This window comes from Barbus barbus (assembly GCF_936440315.1).
Source record: "Barbus barbus genome assembly, chromosome: 21".
Lineage (NCBI taxonomy): Eukaryota > Metazoa > Chordata > Actinopteri > Cypriniformes > Cyprinidae > Barbus > Barbus barbus.
In genome coordinates, this window is record NC_136749.1 from 10,778,077 (window position 1) to 10,798,335 (window position 20,259).

Below are 20,259 nucleotides of genomic sequence, written 5' to 3' on the forward strand. Positions count from 1 at the left end.
CACTACTTCCTTATCCAAAGCGGCAATCTTCATTTCCAGTCTTTGGTAAGTAACTGATGAATGTTCTGTTTTTTAGTTGCCCTCTGTACATTTGTATTCACTGCTGGTGCATTTTAGTGAGAGGATCTAAGGACCTTTCTGCCCTTTTAGATGGGCCTGCTGTTTGGAGTGGGGCCCACTTATCCTGAGGAGGGAGACAGGTGAAGAATGGGGGTGATGCACAGCTTTCATAGGAAAACACATAGCTATCCATCTCCATCTGGCTCTGTGCGCTCTCTCTGTACTCCTCTGCGCTTTCACAGAGATTGCTGCAGAGAACAGATCCCTGCCAACAAACCTGCACTCTGTCACCTTCTCAAAATACCTCTTCTAGAAAATGATAAGGAGTGGAATTTGTTTTTTGAGTCCAAAATATTTTGTAAAGTAATACGGCAAGTTATTTTGCACATTATATTTAGATCCATAGTTTGCCTTGTTGTGATATATTTATGCACATAAGCAAATACAGATATTCATTGGAATGAAACAATAAAAGACTAATTTTGCTTTATGAAAATATTGGCTGATATTCAACACTGACATCCTGCTGCTTGTATGCTTGGCTTGAGCACTGCTTGAACCTCATTTGACCTGGCCACAGATCCATCTGGTGTGGAGGAGGAAAGAGAGGTGAAGTGCCCTTTGACCTTTTGAAGGAGAGGGGAGCAGCTCCATATCTCATGCTCCTCAGCCGAACCTGTTTGATCTGGACTCACCTCAGTTCACACGTCTCAGCTTCTGGCCCCCAACCCACAAAGGGAGGAATGTGTGTGAGTGTTTAAATGCAGTTTTACATCAGTATAATCATAACCAGTAATCATCATCTTTATTGAATTAGACATATTGTACTTCTCTTCATCCCAGAGTTTTAGCATTATACTTTGTTGTTTTTTCTAGGGTAAAACAATGTTTTAATCATGTTTGGTCGACAGTGGCCAGCACTGTCATGCTTGTGCATATGGAAACCACTGACTGCCACATTCAGAATCATTCCTTTTTTTCTTGCAAGCCTTGTGACTTGAGCCTGTAACATTTGCCTTTGCTTTGGATTCAGATAGCTGGTAGAGAAGAATTGCTTCATTGCCCCAAAACAACTGAATGTAAGGTTTATGGCAGCTACATGAAGACACACTAGCCTAGAAAACATACCTGAGATGGGTGAGGTCACCAGCAAGTACTATGAGATGTGACAGGTAAGTCACATCTGAATCAGACCACCTGAACAGCCTCCGAACACGAAGGAAGAACATCTGAGGGCACGCTCTTGCCACTGTAATTCGCACTGCCTGTAGGGTGCAGGGGTATCTGTGAAGTTCAGCTTTGTGATGGATGAGATGGTGTTTTTGCCCCTTGGCCTTTGGGGGATTAGGTTGCTCAGGTGTTGTTTTTAAAAGACTTAGAATTAGCTTACATTTAAACATTTAAACTGTCTGTTGACACCACTTTCACCACATGTTTCTGGAGAGGGGGGAAAAAAGTCTGGGCTCCCTTGGATTGAACCTTGAGTTTACGTTTAATGTCAACAAAAGAATGCATCAATCATAAGTTACTTCAGAAATGTACATTTGTAACTGTTGTACCTGTGTTTCTCTTTGGCAGGGATTTGATTCTTTGATTATTAATTACTGTAGATATATTCATGAGGCGTGAACCTGTGCTAGTCATTTGATTTAACATTACATAGTGTGGCCTCGGTTGCAGCCGCAGGAGGAAAAACACTTTATGTTAGATGAAAAGAGATGTTTAAGAAGCAGACCACGTAAGTGCAACTAGAAGAAGAATAATTGCATACCTCAGGAATTCCATAAACATGATCTATGAGATAATATCTTGCTTCATAGAGCTAATTTGTTCATTTGTATTCTGTGGTGTTGCTGTGGTTGGCCTTCTACTTGAGCCATTCTATTTGATTCAGAGCCTTAAAAGGTTTAAACCCTTAAAGGGATATTTCACTCAAAAATGAAAATTCTTTCATCATTTATGCACCCTCATGCAATTCCACACCCTAATGACTTTTTTCTTCAGCAGAACACAGAAAGACTGTTTTTGTCCACACAATAAAAATCAGTGGAGCCCTAAACAACGCTGAAATTTTTCAAATTATCTTCTTTTGTTTTTCACAAAAGAATTATTGTACATGTGAGTGGGTAAATGATAACATGTGAGTGGGTAAATGTACATGTGAGTGGGTAAATGATAACAGATTGGAATTTTTGAGTGAAGAGTTCCTAAGCATTACATAACTGCACACTTAAAATACATATATACGGTTTGCATTTTCATGCATCTTGCAGTTTATATTTAGTGTTTCTGCTCTAATTTCACTCTACCCTCAGAATATCTGCATGAAGCCCACCTGCATAGGAATGACAAAAGGGACCACCAAGATTAAATGCAAGGTTTCCATGGAAACCAGTTGAAGGCTGACTGCACTGACTTTAAATGCCTGCATAGACATTACAGACTGAGTCAGTGGACTAACAGTGCATAGGCCTTTCCTCTTTAAGCATTTTATTTTACTTTGCACAGATTTTTCATAAATTCTTGTAGATGCTGGGATGACCAAAAATATGTCAGGCTCCTTAACCAAAGCCATAAACTTAGGCTGCAAAACACTTGAGAAAATAACATTGTTGCAGGAGCCCCAAATTACATGTACACATTATGCATACCAAATGGTTTCACATCCGTTTGCATTAAGGCAGAGTTGATGGTTCAATTTGGGTAGGATCATGACAGTTATGTGACTGTCAAACTTTATGGCAGTATTTAATAAGTAAGCAGATATTATACATGAAGCATCTGTGCAATAACATATTTTAGCAAATGTATCTGCAATATTACCCAGGTCCTAGTAGTGGCTCATATGAGTTATTGTGATGCATATTCACTTTGGAAAGGCAAATTTGGTTTATCCAGCCTTCTATTTTACAACCACAATTTTAAAAATGGGGTGCTGCCACAAAAGTGACAACTGACTTCCAAAAATGTGTAGAATGTAAAAAGTTGCCTCAATGAGAGGATTACAGTTATATATTTTTACATGATTTTTATTCAGGGCATTTCAAAACTTTAATAGAAGATTAATAATAAAATTGTAAAGAGAATTTGTATTGTAATTCTAAGCCTTTCCCTGCATGCATATGATGCAAAAATCTCTTTTGGGTAGCTAGTTGGATGTTGATCACTTCTCTGTGCCAAATCTCAACTTAGTCTTTAACCTGGTTAAAGAATGCCGATCACGTGTTTGTTTTCGTCAAAGGACGTCAGTCAAACTATTTGTTCAGGCTCGATTTGTCGCAACGCCTTTAGAGCCTAAACGATTTTGAGCTTTGTTTTGTAAAATGCGATTAAAGGGCTTTTCTGTGCACATCTTTTTTGTGTATGATTGAACATTCTAAATAATATAACATTTAATAAACCAAATTAAAGATAAGAGCATTTAAAAATAACTGAAAAGCCCTCAGACCACGATTATTGTTATATTAGATTGTTATATTATAAATTAACTAGGCTACATTAGTAGGTCTGCGGTGGTTATAGCATATCAATCCTAAATTGTGTGGGTGTAAAGTTAGCCTGATCTAATGCAAGGACTCGGATCATTCTGCGTCTCTAACAAATGCCTCAGCGGCGTGAGCTCTTGGCCGCTAGGCCTTATTTCCATTTCTACACTTACGCAGCGATTGCAACGTGGCGTCAGATGTTTGGAAATGATCTTAGCTAGATTTCTCCGAAGCTAGGTTTCACAGAACACTCTTATCGAGGTACCACTGAAGTAAATTCAGTTTTGTGTTGGTATGCTTAGAATTTCCTACAACTTGCACTTCATAGAGTAGGCTATAGCATTAACAGAAGTGGCTCGAGTCACCATAATTATTAAACTCGATAAACCAGCCACGGAAACTGTTTATTTTATTTTGTGATTATTTGTAGTTTCGTGTAATGTGGGACACATATCAGTGCTAAAATACTTATTTAAAATAAAAAACTAATTAAAAAATATATATAGGCTAGCCTACCTAAATACAAATGTATTTGTTAAACTTAAAGGCTATAAACCCGGTGTTGACAGGCTTTTTATTGTGCAAAAGGTGAAAAGCGTTTGCCAAGATCCTGACTTGTCGAAAAAGATTAAAATTGAGTTGTTTTATGGCTGTATAACAACGAGCGGGGATCAATCGGGTTAGACCAAGAGCACACGCAGGCCCATAGAGTTAAGATCTTGGGAGAGCATGGCCGAGGAAATAAAATGAGATTGTTTATTAGCTATTTATTCAGATAGCAACTATTTGGAATTTAAAAGTATAAATATTAATATTGATCAAACACCAGCAAAATTAGGTTTTAGTTGATACTGTCAGATCATTCCTTGCAGCGTTGCCTGTTGATAAAACGATAGGCTACTTCATTTGATAACTCTTGTATTAGATGCACTGATCTGATTCGGGACACAGTTACATTCATCAAATATCAATTAAATCTATAAACTGATAATTATAATAAATTATATAAACGAAATAATTAATGTTAAAATGTGGATTGACTGTTGAATTCCCTTTTCATTTTCAGCGGCAGATTGAATTACGCGGAGTGCTGCCTCAACACCAACCCCCTGTCGAAGGTTTAATAGGCAATAAAATTTAATTGCTGAACTCCAAAACGTTACAACTCTTGGCCAGGAGACTCCCTGTGTCGTCAGATACAGTAGGGACTTATTTGTGTACGTAGCATCAAGCCATCAATCTCCTTCTTGAGGCATTCTGTTTTGGTCTACAAATTTGATGGCATCTAAAACTTCCCATGGGTTCATTTCATACTGTTAAAAAAAATCTAAATTTAACGCCAAATAGGCTACAGGGAAATTAACAAATATTAATAAAAAGAATGTAACGCAATTACATACCTAACTGCGTATTAATTTTGCGCACAAATAGCTAGTTTTCGGGATAACTGATATTAGTTTTGATTAGCGATTATAAACATATATTTGGCAGCTTTCTATAAGCCTAAATATCTAATTTTGTCTCTCGAAAAATTATAATAAAAATCCTTAATCCTCGTAAAACAGGTTAATACACATTATCATAACAAATCAGCAAAATTGAATAGTAATATATACTTTGAATCTTATACCTCGTTTAATTCCTTAACCTGTTATTTCTTAATCTGAATATTGAATAAATAAATAACACCGCTATTATTTTCAATAACAAGTACAAATTTATTCTATGAAAATATGGCGCTTTGCCGCAGAACGATACAAAAATAAAACGTGAAAAATATCACTTTTTTCCTGCCATATTTTCTCTGTAAACAAAAATTATCACTCGATTATTGAAAAACTTACCTCATTGATTAATGGTCTAGGCCTATTTTTAAAGTCACAATTAAACACACAGACCATCAACGTGAGAAAGATATTGACGTCCCTATAATGAAACTTCAGTTAGAGTTAGTAGCTCAAGTGTTGCAAGTCGATTGTTGTAAGCGTCTCAGAGAAGAAATCAAAGGCCTCCGTAGATAAACCAATGGGGCTGTTTACAGATTCTGACAAACTTGGGGACACGGCATCTGAGAGGTGTAAGCAGGAATCATTGGAGAAAACGTTGAAGTCCTGTAAAGAGACGTCCAGGGCCGAGGGACTGCCATTGTCCTGAGCAGATGCACAATCCGGGGCCATTGTTGAGGCGCAGATAGGAACAGTGGGTGACGGGTTGGGAAAATGTTTCAGATGTTTGTCATTGCTACCTAAAGGCGAGACAGTTGCGCTTTGGGAATCACTATTGTGTCCATTCTGTGACTGTTGAGAAGTTAAGGTATTCTGCTGAAATGGATAACCCTCTCTTTCCAAAAGCGCCCCTGATACATTGTTTGCCACTTGTTCGAAAAAAGATTTCCCATCACCCCGTCCGCCTGCCTCCTCCAGGCTCGGTGGTTTTCCATCGCCGTGATGGTTCTCTTTACACTGCGTTTGCCGTTTGTGTTTCATTCTCCGGTTTTGAAACCAAACTTTGACTTGCCGCTCGGTGAGGTCCAGCAGAGCGGCGATTTCCACGCGCCTTGGCCGGCAGAGATACTTGTTGAAGTGGAACTCCTTCTCCAGCTCCAGCAGCTGCGTGTTGGTGTACGCCGTTCTGAGTCGGCGAGTAGCCCCATTGCCACCATCAGAAATCTCGGGCGAGCCTATGAAGGGATCACAGCGTTATACATTATTGATACGCCACTAATTATAACTCTTGATTTTTACAACGGCGCTGTGGGGCTTAAAGCTGACCCCACAAACTTGTCAAATATATTGCGTTTCTCAGTGAGCATAAATTGTTTGTGGGAATGGAGCCACGGCACTTGAATAATTTGTGTCCTCATCCCCTATGCCAGAATATACTGATGTGTCTGGTGTGAGTGCGGAGAGGTCCGAGTGAAGATTAATGAACACGCCAGCTGCCGAGTTGAGTAATGGCAATCTATCATTCTTCATTACTGTCAATATTAAAATTCATGCCCTACTACAAGTAGCTAACACAGAGTTTAGGAGTTGTTCAGAACAGATCCTTCGCATCCAAAAACTAGCAAAATTTTTAAATCTCAGATATTAACATGTTCGCATGACCCATGAGGATAACAAACTATCTTGCACTTTCAAGCAGCATGGCCTTGCGCAACACAGCAATTGAAATTAATAATAATAATAATAACAACAAAAGTAATAACTTACATTTCGTTTAAAATAAACTATAAAAAAATAAAATTGCATTAAATCCAAATACCTTGAGGGGAGAAGTATAGTGGACCAGGGTCGGTGGTGGTTGTTGCTGTCGAAGTTGTCTGGTTTTTCTTGGATGCTTTTTTCTCCTTCATCCAAGGGTACTCTGGGGGTAAGGATGCGGCAGGCAGCGGGCATGAGCCATTAGGGTTCTGCTTGGGCCGGCTGTGGCGAGGGTGGCTGCCGGGGTTCAGACTTGGAATGGTCTGCTCAAAAGGAGGAGGAATCAGTGTCGAGTGTGAAAGCGTCGAGCTCTTGATTGATGAACTTTGAAATGCATCACCGACAGGGGGAAAAGATGTCAGGCACTCAGCGAGCGACGGCTGACTATTGATAAAACCCGTCTCTCGCTCGAATTCGTAATTCATCTCCTCCAAGTCTTCCAAATTCGCTGCTCACAAATTTGTGACCCAAGGAAGATAAAATGAAATATCGTGCCGGGTTAAAAAAACTATTTTGCTGATTACGGCCGTATGGGGACCGCGGTGCCATTAAACTATTGCTTTCATGGAGACAAGGTTGAAATTGGACCGTATTGCTTGTCACATGATTACCTCTGTCCAATGACAATTTGGGGTTTAATCAAAAGAAGCCACTGTCTGTGTGATTGATCGAAAAAAGTCCGAGAGGAACGCCTCACTCTCTGGGACGGGCTAGTTTATTTACGCATTTCTGGTCAGTTTGCCCAATGCTCCGTAGAATGCAAGTATAGCCAGTACCTGAAACAGTGAGAGTGACAGTGAGTCCGTCTGCTGTTCTCCCTTTATTGTTTGACTTGCCCTCGGCGGAAGATCCCCCAACACATCAACTGGACACATAAACACACCAATAGCCACGATCGAGGAAACCCATTAATCCTGAGTCTGGGTTTTTACTACTTTCTTAGAGAATGCGCGCTCTCGTTTGCCAATGCACGAGCAAAAGCACTCGAGACAGTACGCGCGCACACATTGCGCGCAGACAAATTCTGCGAAAGCCCAGACGCGCCCGCGTATTCACACGCGCACTGACGCAGTACTCTTGCATGCGTATTAGTGTTGTTTTAGTTTAAGATATATTGCAGTCCTTTTTTTAATTACTGTAGCTTTGAAACTATATTAATTCAGAAATTGCTCAGGTTACATTCTTCTACTAATAGTGCAATTAACATAATTGATACTCAGTGCAGAATTTGTGAAAATAAAACTTCTAATTGTACATTCAGTGTATTATGCAAATAATAACACGCTACACATTTTACCTGAATTGATCTTGACAATTTGTTTGAGCGACACTAAATCGTCACACAGGGCAAACGCATACAATATATTAATTCATATAAAATAAAAATGTTCATTCATTAGACTTTTACGTTCAAGAATGTGTCTTCTATGTTGTCCTCAGAAGTCTTTAGCCAAGTAGGTGTAGGCCTCGAGCACTTTATTTCTTATATTCCAAACAAAGAGCCCTGGAAGCCTGCACGCTATCAATCTTACACGCCAAAAGGTCTGACAGCTTAGTGCCCTGAGAACACATTTAAACCATCTAACACTCCCTTAGATCATATGTGGCCAGGAAGAAGAGAACAACGTAGTACTCACGGTTGAGAGTTTCCCCATTTTATAAATTAAATTTACTAAAGTGATATTTTCCAATTAAAGGATTGAACTTGATGGTAATTTCAAACCGGATGTTCTTCGAATGGACCAGCTTTATTATTTCGGACCAAAAAATCGATCGTTTTATATTTTCGTTTTTGGAAAGTCTGCCTTTATCGAAGGTTTGGGAATGAATAGGATTACATATTGATTGTAAGAGAGAAAGCATGTGTTTTTGCAGCTACACAGGAGCTATTGTGTGGAGATGAACGTGGGTGTCGGCATTCTTCAAAAATACCCACTCCTTCTTACACATTTCCACCACGAACGAAAAATCTTCGCCGTTTCCCACGAGCTGAACATCGAAATTTATCAAGGATGTATCTTTACGGATACTGTTAATTGTCGTATTATTGCTATGTTAATCTGTCTGTTGAAATATTAATTCATATTTACAGAGCATTGTATTTATTCTCATTAGATAGGCCTGACAGAATGGATATGTGAGTATCAAAATATATTGCCGTGCTTTGAATGAAAAGCCTGTTTTTTTTGTTTTTTGTTTTTTTTGTAAATTGGCAATCGAACTATAAATTTCATGTCTTTGTAAATCTATTATTGCTTGTACATGAATACTGTGTTTATGTGCTTGTAATATATTATCGGAAATGTGTTTTGATATTTGTAAAATTTGAAATTAATTCGAAAAAAGATTTAATCTAAGGCTTTACAACACAATCTTTTTCTATTTGGTTAGGTAAAATTCTCAAGTTCGAGAGTTGTTTTGTTGAGTATGTGAGTTACCTTAATTTAATGTAGCTATGTCTAATAAATGCATCAGTGTGCAATTGAAAAATAACACTTTGAAATTTTAGTCCACATTTATGACTGGCATTAAAATATTAATTAGAAACGGTTTATTACATTTTTAAAGCCGAGGTTTCTCGAAGGACAAATCTAGAAAAAATTAAGCGTTTTTTTTTTTTTAAGATATAGATATTTAATCATTCTTTAATTATTTGGCAGTTTGCATCATTTTTGTCCACGTGCTGAGTATGTTCCAGCACCATGTCTTTTTGGATATGTCTGACTCGATGAACAGCCCCGCTGACCGTCTGTTAGAATAAATAATGAATGCTGACGGTCATAAAACACAAGTTAAGAATGAAAACTTGGCTCGTTGGATCATCAAACAAATGTAGAGATCAATGTGCTGCATTCAAAACTAATGCATTAATAGATTGAGTACATAGGCTATGTATGATATTGATTTACGCATTTAAATACGTAGCCATTATAGGCGTTCAAAATAATCACAATAATCATATTAATTATTATTATTATAATAATAATGTGATGAAGTTGTAAAACTCATTTTTTTTATTTGTTTTATAAACATCACTGGTAAAAGTAAGTTTGTTATAGACTGTAATTCTCTATTTTCTTTTTTGATATGTAATTAAATCCATGTTGGATTTAATTTTCTTTTCTTTTGGGATTTTATTGTAGGCTATTGTCTTATTTATACGAATTTTTATACGTTTTATACGTGATTTATACGTTTTTTCAATTACAGAGTTTGGATGAATTACGCAAATTCAAATGCCTGTTTAATAACATATTTGAATAATTAATAGAGTAAGCTAACACTGTTAAAATATTTCCGAGTATAGCCTAATAGCAATATGTGAATGAGATATGGTCAACTGAATGGACTTTCATCTCAGGATACTGTAAATACTTCTTCATCGGTCAACCACGTTTCCAAACCCATTCGTTCATGTAAAAAAAAGGCCAGGCATTGATCTGTTCGTATCCCTCACAGTGGGCTTTGTAAATTAGCGCGAGTGAGGCGTATATTGGGTGTTTATGATGTCTGCGAAGGCAGCAGTGGCAGTAGCTCTAGCAACAGTGGCGTTTGATGGATGACCCTCAACCCACACACATTGCACTGGGTCGTAAACGAGCTCCAAGCTCCTATTGTTGTGCTAGAGGTGTATGTCATTTCCGGGTATATGCACTAGCCTATACTCCTGCCTTAGAAGAGAATCATGCAGTTTTATTCAGGATATGACGTTATGAGAGTATAGCCTGTACCATAAGAAGATCACGGTGTTAACAAATTTATAGGTTATCTTCTTGATGCTAAAACAAGAAACAGGATCAATTCGTAAGCCAAGAATCAACGTCTCTTGGGTATTGGAAATAAATACAGGGCTACTTATAGGCTACTATATTATGGTGGTGGGGGATGTCTCCTAAACTGTATGCGCAAAGATTAGTAACTTCGTGGATCCTGGCACTGATTAGCTACTTAAATCATTTGAGTATCTATTACCATTAGACACATGAATCGATGATTTAACTATGATTTTACAAACATGAATATATCAATAGTTTTTTTTTGTTTTTACGTAAAAGGTGAACACAAATAATTGGAGACCAATTGCATAGGCCTATCGGTTTACGTGTATAGCAGCTCTTTTATCTGCTGGAAAGTTGAGTCAGTTTACTGTAAATTATCAGGGTAATGTGATCCAATAGTGCGCAGATCTAGTATTGCGTGTTGACCATATCACTAAACGATAGTAACCGTGTCTGGTCCTTGGGGGCCGTCATGAGTCTCTTGCACCATTAAACGAAAATGCCTTCTTGTCTGTATGCAGGATAGGCTAATTGCGTTATAACGGAGTAGCAACAAAAAAGTTTTTATTCTAAATGTTTTAGAGAAGTATATGCCTTTAATACTCGTGTTGGGAGGCATGAAATAGATCGGTTAATAATACCACCTTTATACATGGACCGCTATTATTTCATGAACTTTAGCTACATGATATTTTACGATTTATGAGTAATTAATCGTTAAAGGGTTGTTTGCTCCGACAACGAATTTCTTCCAAGATAACCATATTAGCTACTAAAAGTAAAGTAAACTATAGCCTAAATAAAGGCCTGGATAGGCTGATATCCTATAGGCCTATTTGGTGTGTGTGATAGAGCTATGGTAACATAGTTAAAACAATCACATGTAAAGAGCAGCCTTTATTTAAAATATACTTTACTGCTGGATTATTATCAGCTGCCTTTCAACAAGATGGGCTATGGTTTCCTAAAAAAAAAACAGCGTTTATACTACAAGTGGAGGCTCAACATCGCCCCCTTTCTGCTATGCGCCCTCATTTTATAAACGCGTAAAGTAACGTCACGGATTTTCAAGTTATTTCTAATGTACACCAATTGTTTTATAACTTTACCAGTTATTTATTATTGTACTACGCTTCTTTCCTAAAATAACACGTAGGCTCTTAGGAATATTTCTCCCCAACAAGAGAAGAGAGTGAAAAAACTGCCAGTTTTTCTAATCTCAGTTTAGAGATGAATGAAACACTATGCACTTTTTACCATCAGGCAACATGCATTTGATTGCCATGCTACAATGTAATTGCAATATAGAAATGTACATTATTAATCATTTTACATGAAATATTTATGCAGTTAAAAAAGAATAAATATTATTAACAAAGGAGTTTTAAAAAGGTGCTGTCTTCTAATTTCTCTTCTTCCTTCATTGCTGGTTTAAATCTTTTTATGTCTGTATAGCATGGAAGCTGCATATTGCATGTTGCATTAGACTAAGTGTATCTAGTATCTCTGTATGGTTAGCCTAGTTCTCATAGCGGATGTCCGACACTGTGTGCATCTGTTGAGTTCCAAACCAAAGGTTTCACAAACAAGGCTTAAGCCTAGTCCTAGACTAAAATGTAAGTCTGAGCTGTTTCAACTGAAATAAACATGCACTGACTGATCTTAAAATATATCAGTGCCTTTGTTTTGTCTCAAGATGCACACAGTGATGTTTTTTTCTAAGCATGTTTTTAAAAATTACTTAAATGTCCTAATAAAACTATGACCTAATTCTGGTTTAGTCTAAGCCCTGTCTGTGAAACTGGGCCAATGTGTGCAGTTACATAGACCTTAGTCAGAGAAGCTGCATTGCCCATTTCATTTTTACTGCAATGAAAACAGGGCTGTGAAGAATAGAACTAGGCCTAGTGCGTTCAATGGACTGTACTACCGATGTTCCATAGACAAATATTCTATAAACGTTTTGAGTAATGAAAATTGCGTGATCTAGGACCATTATAAGTTGTGTGCCATTGTAAAGACTGTACATACGTCCCTCCTCAGTCTAATTTTCATTCGCGTTAAATCCAATATAGCGCCTAACCTTTAGGCTACGTGCTTAACGTAGCTAGCCTATAATATTTTTTTAAACCTAAGTCAGAATCCTTTAATTATTAAATTTAGAAGATAACAAGAAATTTTCATGTTTTCCACTACTTTCATGTTGAGGATTGTTTCTTGAACGTATATTTGCAGAAATTTCAGCTTTAGTTCAGGACCTAGTTCTAGTTTGGGCGTTACTGGATTGTAAATTAACGTACAACGTTAGTTGAGATGGTCAACGATGCTTGTGTTGCAACGTCAGTCCAGTACAGTCCACTGTATTTTTATCTTTACATATTGCTTCCGATACATGCATACCTGTGTGACAAGTTAAAACATATAGACAGGAATGTGACACGTAAATGGATTTTATCCTTTTTAGTGAAAGAGGAAAATGACTAACATCTATCTGGTTTCCCGAAACACTAGGCTAAGTGGGACCCAAGTAGTAGGTAAGTGGTACTTTATCACTGCGGTCTCTTTCCCAAAAGTGTTGTTATATATGTTAGCTACCACATAGAAAAGCTTGTGGATTAATAAGGGCCCCAGACCACTCGTAAGACTGTAAGGTACTTCTTAAATAGCGCTTTTCCCCTCCACCTTGATCTACGACACAATATAAACAATATGAAGGCATTGTAAAATGTTAAAACTAAACTATCAATTACTTTTTAATCATACACTGAAACTTGCAAGTGTGGACTGAAATTTTATAGCCTGTATAGCCTGTAAAATATTAGCAGATTGTGCATAATTAGTGTCTCTGTCTACTGGTACACTTACTCTTTTCACTCAAAAATGAAAATTTTGTTATCATCACTCGCCCTGCATTTTTAAGTCATGCAATGAATGTTAATGGGATCCAGTGTTTTGTTTGAACTTCAGTGTTCTTCAAAATAAATTTTTCTAAAAGAAAGTCATTCAGGTTTGGAATTACATGAGGGTAAGTAAATGATGACATAATCTTATGTTTGTGTGATCTATCACTTTTAACCCCAAACTGACACTCAAAGCAGTCAAGCCCACCTTATTCTGTGCATGATTATGACGCCTATTAGCTACAAAGTACAAAGCTGCAAAGTTTCTTCTTGCTTGTAGTACACTCTGCCACATTCTAGCATTCCCATTATCCATTTGGATACAGACAACATGCAGTACACCCCTCTGACCACTGTTTAGGACCTGATACCTCTACTAAGTTCTACTTCATGATGCTTTGAATTGCAGGCACAACTCATTTGTCCCATATTGACTCATAAGACAGTGAAGCAAAGTTCTGGAATGGACAAGAACCACCTGTCTTACCTTGAGCATTAGTGTGTGTGCATGCTTCTATGTAAACCAGGGGCATCCACTGCTGCTCCTGGGTGGTAATATGCACCTCCTGCAAAGTTGAACTAACCAGGGTCTTTAGGATCACTAGAAACTTCCAGGCAGGTGTGTTGGAGCACATTTGAGCTAAACTCAGCAACAAGTTGGCCCTTAAGAAGCATATTAAAAACCTTAATTTTGATTGATACAGATTTATTGCTGGAATCTGAGGAAACTACATGGTGTCAGATCATCTGTTTGTAATTTGAAGTAAGGTCATAGCGGTCAGACAAGGTCAACATAGCACAGATTCAAGAAAAGAATGCTATGCTTAGATGTGGTATGTTTTCCAAATGTCAGTCATTTATGCATGTTTTAATGGTTTGAAAATTCAAAAGCTAAAATATTTATAAAATTAAACCTAAGTGAGCCATTTGCATCATTATCAACTGAACATGAAAGTCTTGCATTTAGGCTCAAACTAAGTCCTAAAAGTAAAAACCAAATGAAATGACAGTTCAGTTTTCACAAAGGCCTAACAGGCGACCATATTCTAATTGACAGTTGTTGAATTCATCATTCTTGATACTTTAGCTGAAATATTTGCATCAGTAAATAGGTTTTGTTTGTGGTTGGCCCTTATTAAGTGAGCTTGCGGTAGGGCAGAATCCACTTAGCCGCTTTATCGTTTCAAACAAACCGCTGTCTCCACCTGCTGGATACTAATGTTAGTGGCTCATTTGGCCCGTCTGTTTGTTAAAACACATTCTCAATTCTGCTCAAGGAGGCCCCACAACACTGTTGTCTCACTCTTATCAGACACACCAAATATAGATCATTAAGCACTTTATTAATGAGCTGATTTACTGATGAATCAGGTGCGTTAAATAGGCTAAGACAGACACCAAAATGTGAAGCGTTGGGGGAAGCACCTTCACTAAAACGGAAATATTTAGAATTCCTAGTTATGCCATTTAGACAAAACGAGTGCACAAGAGTGTTTTATTATCTTAAACATTCACGTAATGTAGGCTAAACATTAAATGCAATTACCAAAGTGCAAAGTAGCAATGATATTGGACGCAAGAAATAGTACAATGCGTCAATAGGTTGTGTTTCCGTTGTCACTTTATGCATGAAGAGGCAACAAATGGGTTATCAGTTCTGCAACGTTTTAATTGTTGCTGAGGAGTAATAAAGTAATTTGTAGAGAAAAAACAGGGGCTGAGCCCCATTTTACGATGCTGTCTGGGGTAGAGCCTTTGAAGATTTAGTCTGCAACAGAGTTCTTCCTCTTCTTTTTCAGTTTTTCTATTTTTGTGTGTTTATTAAATAGGCTAATTAAATAATAATAATACTAAAATGAAAATTAATAAAATATTTATTCATTTTATTTTTTATTAAATATATCATGTGTTATTGTAATTGTAATATAAGCGTTGGGCGTCCAAAAAGTCGTTCCAGTTCCGCCTTCAATCGCTTTGCACCCCATAAACAGTTAAAGACTGTGATTGTGGTTTATTGCCGCGCAGCCACTAATATCGCTTTGCAGGGGCAAGGCACAAATAGAATGTGCAGGCCTGTCTACGAGCATCAAACTAAGCTTTATTTATTCGGATAAACGGCATCCGGGCCGTTAACAGGACACTAAACAGTAGGTTGCGAGATAACGGGAGAAGTGTAAAACTGTTTGGAGGGCGGTAAAATATTTCTCGTTGTACAGCGTAAAAATACCATGGGATTGCAGTCATTGTCAACCTCGTTCAGGAACGATTTATTTATGTTGAGTCTTTCATGAGTCTGAAACTCTATGTGCTGTATAGCACAGAAATACAAGGCTGCAATTATTAGTGACAACTTATTGCAATATCACAGATTTGCACTCCATGAGACCCATGAAAAAAAAACATTTTTATCGTAGGTATATTTTTGCCCAGACCATTGGTATAGAGAGTCTTAACGAAATGTATTTATGTACACAAGTGGAATTTAATTTGAAAACGACTAACACTGTGTTGATTTGAGGTATTGGCGTATGCAATTTATCATGTGTTCACATATAACATTACAAGCACGTAAATGTTACAAAATTCACTGAAATATTCCAATGACGAACAACACAACATAAATTAATCTTAATACATAGGTAGTTCAAATACATCTAGGTAGTCACATTTAAACATTGACAAATTACGCTACAAGTCATTTTTTGAAACATTTTTTGAAAAAAAAAATCATGCATATATCAGCATTTCCCTGAAATCATGAACTGGTGCTTTAAAACTTTTGAAAATAAAATTTGAACATATTTAAAATGTACAGAATGCGAAATGCTAGACGTACAACAAGCAAACCAAATAAGAGAACTATCACCAACAAGCTGTATACAAAGACACGAAGATATATACAAGCATACCCTTAGATCAAAGGCTTGTGCAATGTACATCTAACATTACAAAATGTAGGCTATCAATAATAATCTACTGTGGTTGTGCATGAGGAAAAAGACAGGCTAATTCACAAACACCTTCGCACGAACCAAAGAACTTCATCCAATGCAGTGCGCAATTATAGCTTTCCACCTTTAAATGTCTTTTGGACGATCTTTATTGCATTTCTTCATCTTCATCCTACGGTTTTGGAACCAAATTTTGACTTGTCTCTCGGTGAGATTTAGGAGTCTTGCCACTTCATATCTACGGTCGCGTGAGAGGTACATATTAAACAGAAATTCTTTCTCCAGCTCAAGAGTTTGATGCTTAGTGTATGGACAGCGCTTTTTCCTAGTGGACTTCGCATGCAGCCAGTTGGACGCAGGGTTATCTGCAAGAAGGGTCGGAGAGAGAGAGCTAGTCATGTTGCCACTTGAAAAAAATACTGCGGCCATTTTATGATCAGCGCGCGAGAAGAAAGAAGAGTCTAATAGAAAGGCTTCGGTACAATTTTGATATGCTGAAATTGGAAAGCACAATCATTGCATGCATCTGGCCTGCGGGTGGATTTTATATGATCGAACATTTTATGTGCATGCTATAATTTTCTTCCTAGCTACTGGCAATTTTGGCATAACTGAATGAGGGATAAACAAGGACCTTGCTGTCTATCAAAAAAAAAAAAATCTCAGAAATCCAGATGTATGTTTTATGGCAACAATTGTGCGTTTATATCCATATCTTTTACGTAACATTTAATCGAATGTAATGTGTAAGACAGCAGTCTTGTTATATGTTACATGGCATGCAGTCTATAGACTATAATTATTACATAAACTGCAAATATGTAGCATTTTTTAATACTGGACACATTCCATTGAAACATGCATATATGCAGATTATTGCCACCCACGTAACGAACGAAGAAAGAAAGGCCTAGTTAGAAGACCTTTAGCCTTCCTTATAACCTATACTGAAAATACGGTACAATATAGGAATATAGCTACAATAAGCAGGCCATTGTAGACGTCTCTCACAAAAGACTATCTTTTTATAGATTATAGCCAGCCTGCTTTTATATTATAGGCTATACAAACGGCGCCTATTGAATACATCTGTTAAGGTAAAAGTAGCTTAACTGAATCCTACATATTCAAACGCATTCTGATATAAACTTAGCTGCACTTACTTGGGTCTAGATCCACCTTCTTCTCTGCTGGAGCTTTCTCGTCCTGTGATCCGTTGGAAAGCGCATCGTCTGTTATCTTCCTTTCTGCTTGGGTCGTATTGTTGTCAGTGTCGGCCACAAGCAATGTATGCGTGGTGCACTCACCACTCCCAACCAGTGGTTCAAGTTTTATATCATGGTGTGCATCTGTGGATAATCCCGTGAAAGACAGGGCAGGCAGCGGTTCTAACGCCCAGGAACGCACGGATGCTCCATCGGTTTCTCCTGTTGAGCATGGGTGATGAATGTACGGGTGGTAGGCGATAGATGTGCCTGGGGGCTGCACGGGCACGGGACTCCACGACGCACCAAAAATTGATGATTTGGCTTGGAAAGTGTACTGCTCCTGTTCGCCATATTCAAGTAGCGTCAGTTCCCGAGCCTGCTGCTGGACCACGGGTCCAGATGAGAACCTCGGTGCCAAATGATCGTCATTCTCGTGTGGAATGTGTGAGTCAGCGTAGTAACTCAGTGTCCCCAATGTCGACATAACAAAAACAAGCAGAGAGAACCCAGGCGAACGGATACACCCACAATGAAACTGACACAAAAGCAGAATCCGTTGAAATCAAGTAACTAACTACTTGACTTCGCTGTGAACTACAGACCTCTGATAAGTTGAATCACTGCAGAGATTGGATTGGATGTGCTAGACACGTGACTGTGGGAGAGAACGTGGGAGATAAAGGGGAAAGTCTAACCAGTGCACACGGTTAAATGGCCTCCATTTTACAAGTCATATTTTTAATGGCATAGCCATATGCTTTTATGAAGGTGGATTTGATTTTATTCGTGTTGTTAAGCTTCAGCATGGAATAACAAGAAAGGTTATTTGAGAAGCGTTATTGTAGAATTTCTGTATCCAGTTTTTAATAGAGGTATACTGTTTGCAATAATAAAATAAAACCCCAAACGCGTACGCTAAATGCGCTGCCATGTCATTGTATAGGCATCTAGCTAAATACCTGCAGTCCAATTCAGCTACCCCTTTTTTGACAGAATTTTTTTTTCTCACAAATTTTGCAGACCCCCCAAAAAAATAACATAGGCTATCTATGACGAATGCACGTATTCCGCACGGCCTAGTCGTGCACAAGAAGACATAAAATAGTTCAGACATAAAAAGGATCTTTACGTGAGCCATATGTATATTTATATGGCAATAAGTGCCATTGGATGGTTGAGATATGACCTGCTAAGTGACCAGTCATTCAGTAACAACGCGCTCAAACCTTCAGTCTGCTCCTAAGCAAGGCAGACTGCGATGTGCAGACAAGTCGAACTAAATCTGAACGTGAACTAAACTGTGAACAAAACTAACTGGGAAAAAAAAAAAAAAGCTTTACCGGACTCTTATCAGATACATGTACAAAATAGACCGCTTGTTTTATGTTTAAAATTAAACTTTACGCATTAAAACCTTACAACAATTACAATTATTAAACCATAAAGATTAGTGAAAATATTTAATAACATTTTAAATGTGTTTGATCAACACTACAAAAAAAATGATTATAAACATGATTTTTATAGCAACATGTCACAATCACAATGTTATGATATTCTATTGTTAGTATTCTTGAATAAGCTGATACAGGACAGAAAAGCTTTGTTTTGCAATATCTCACACATTCATTGAAATAGTGACTGTATGCTTCATAATTAAAACGTATTGTGGTTAAACGTTGCTCGGCATGTTTTATTCAGAATATAAACATCTTGCATGGTATTTGGAAATCAGCAACGTGATTGTAACATAAAGCATGAGTAAATACAGGGATGTTTTAATAGAAAATCATTTTAATCCTGATATTTTTTATTCTCAGCCATGAAAACTCTGATAATAGCGGACGACCAGAGCTTTCTCTCCCTCTGGACAATGAGCATTGCTGTGATCTTGTCCTCGGAAGAGTGGATCTCTGGGTACTTCAACAGACTTTGTTTATAACAGGGGCTATTACTCTGTTTTTCTTCGGGTTGTAACTTGGCTGTCTGGCCTGAATATGGCCAATAAAGCCTTTGTGTGTTTTTTCCTCCGGCCCAGCAAAAGCATCCGGCAGTGTGGGCGTGCTCTCAGCCTCAGATGCGCACGCGGCTTTGGCCAAAGTGCATTGATCGTAACCGAGGCCTTGCTAACTACACCTGCACTCCAACATTTACTTTTTATACAGCTCTAAAGATTTCACTTCTGTCGTGCAGTTCATGCATTAGAATTGTGTTGTTAAAACATATGTTACTGAGAATTTCTGGTCTTTTTTTTCAAGATAAAACAAAGACTACTTTTGGAAATACTTTTCAGATTTCGGCGCACCATGTTTGTCTTGTTGTGCTGAATCTCACTGCGAGGCAATTAAGACAGTTTCGTGTTGTGGGGATGTAAAATATAGCCCAACAACATGCAACTACCTAAATCACTTAGCAGTTGTCTTTGTTTCTTGCTCGCGAAGATAAGAAGGCAAATACGCCTTATTTTTTTATCTATGTATTTTCTGCACAAGCAAACAAGTACAATAAAATGTGAGTTTTTGCCCACACTGCTGTGATCCTGTCTCATAAAATATGTAGACTTTTCTTGGAATATTCCCTTAAATGTAAATATAAATTAAATAAGAAATATAACCCAAAAGACAGGAATAGAATTGGTATCTATTGGAATGATAATCATTTTTGTGTGACTTG

General features: G+C 37.7%; 2 protein-coding genes across 2 annotated transcripts; both read right to left on the reverse strand.

Annotated features, from left to right (window-relative positions):
* Window positions 1-5,246: 5,246 nt before the first annotated feature.
* LOC306886857 (homeobox protein Hox-A2b-like) lies at window positions 5,247-7,370 on the reverse strand. The gene is made up of 2 exons (XM_079444190.1): window positions 6,810-7,370; window positions 5,247-6,225 (listed from the first exon to the last, which is right to left on the reverse strand). The coding sequence occupies exons 1-2, from the start codon at window positions 7,171-7,173 to the stop codon at window positions 5,495-5,497; spliced, it is 1,095 nt and encodes a 364-aa protein (XP_079300316.1). The 5' UTR covers window positions 7,174-7,370; the 3' UTR covers window positions 5,247-5,494.
* Window positions 7,371-16,504: 9,134 nt separating this feature from the next.
* LOC306886906 (homeobox protein Hox-A9b-like) lies at window positions 16,505-18,070 on the reverse strand (the record flags this gene model as incomplete). The annotated part of the gene is made up of 2 exons (XM_079444270.1): window positions 16,505-16,743; window positions 17,542-18,070. The coding sequence occupies 2 exons, from the start codon at window positions 18,068-18,070 to the stop codon at window positions 16,505-16,507; spliced, it is 768 nt and encodes a 255-aa protein (XP_079300396.1).
* Between the last annotated feature and the right edge of the window lie 2,189 nt (window positions 18,071-20,259).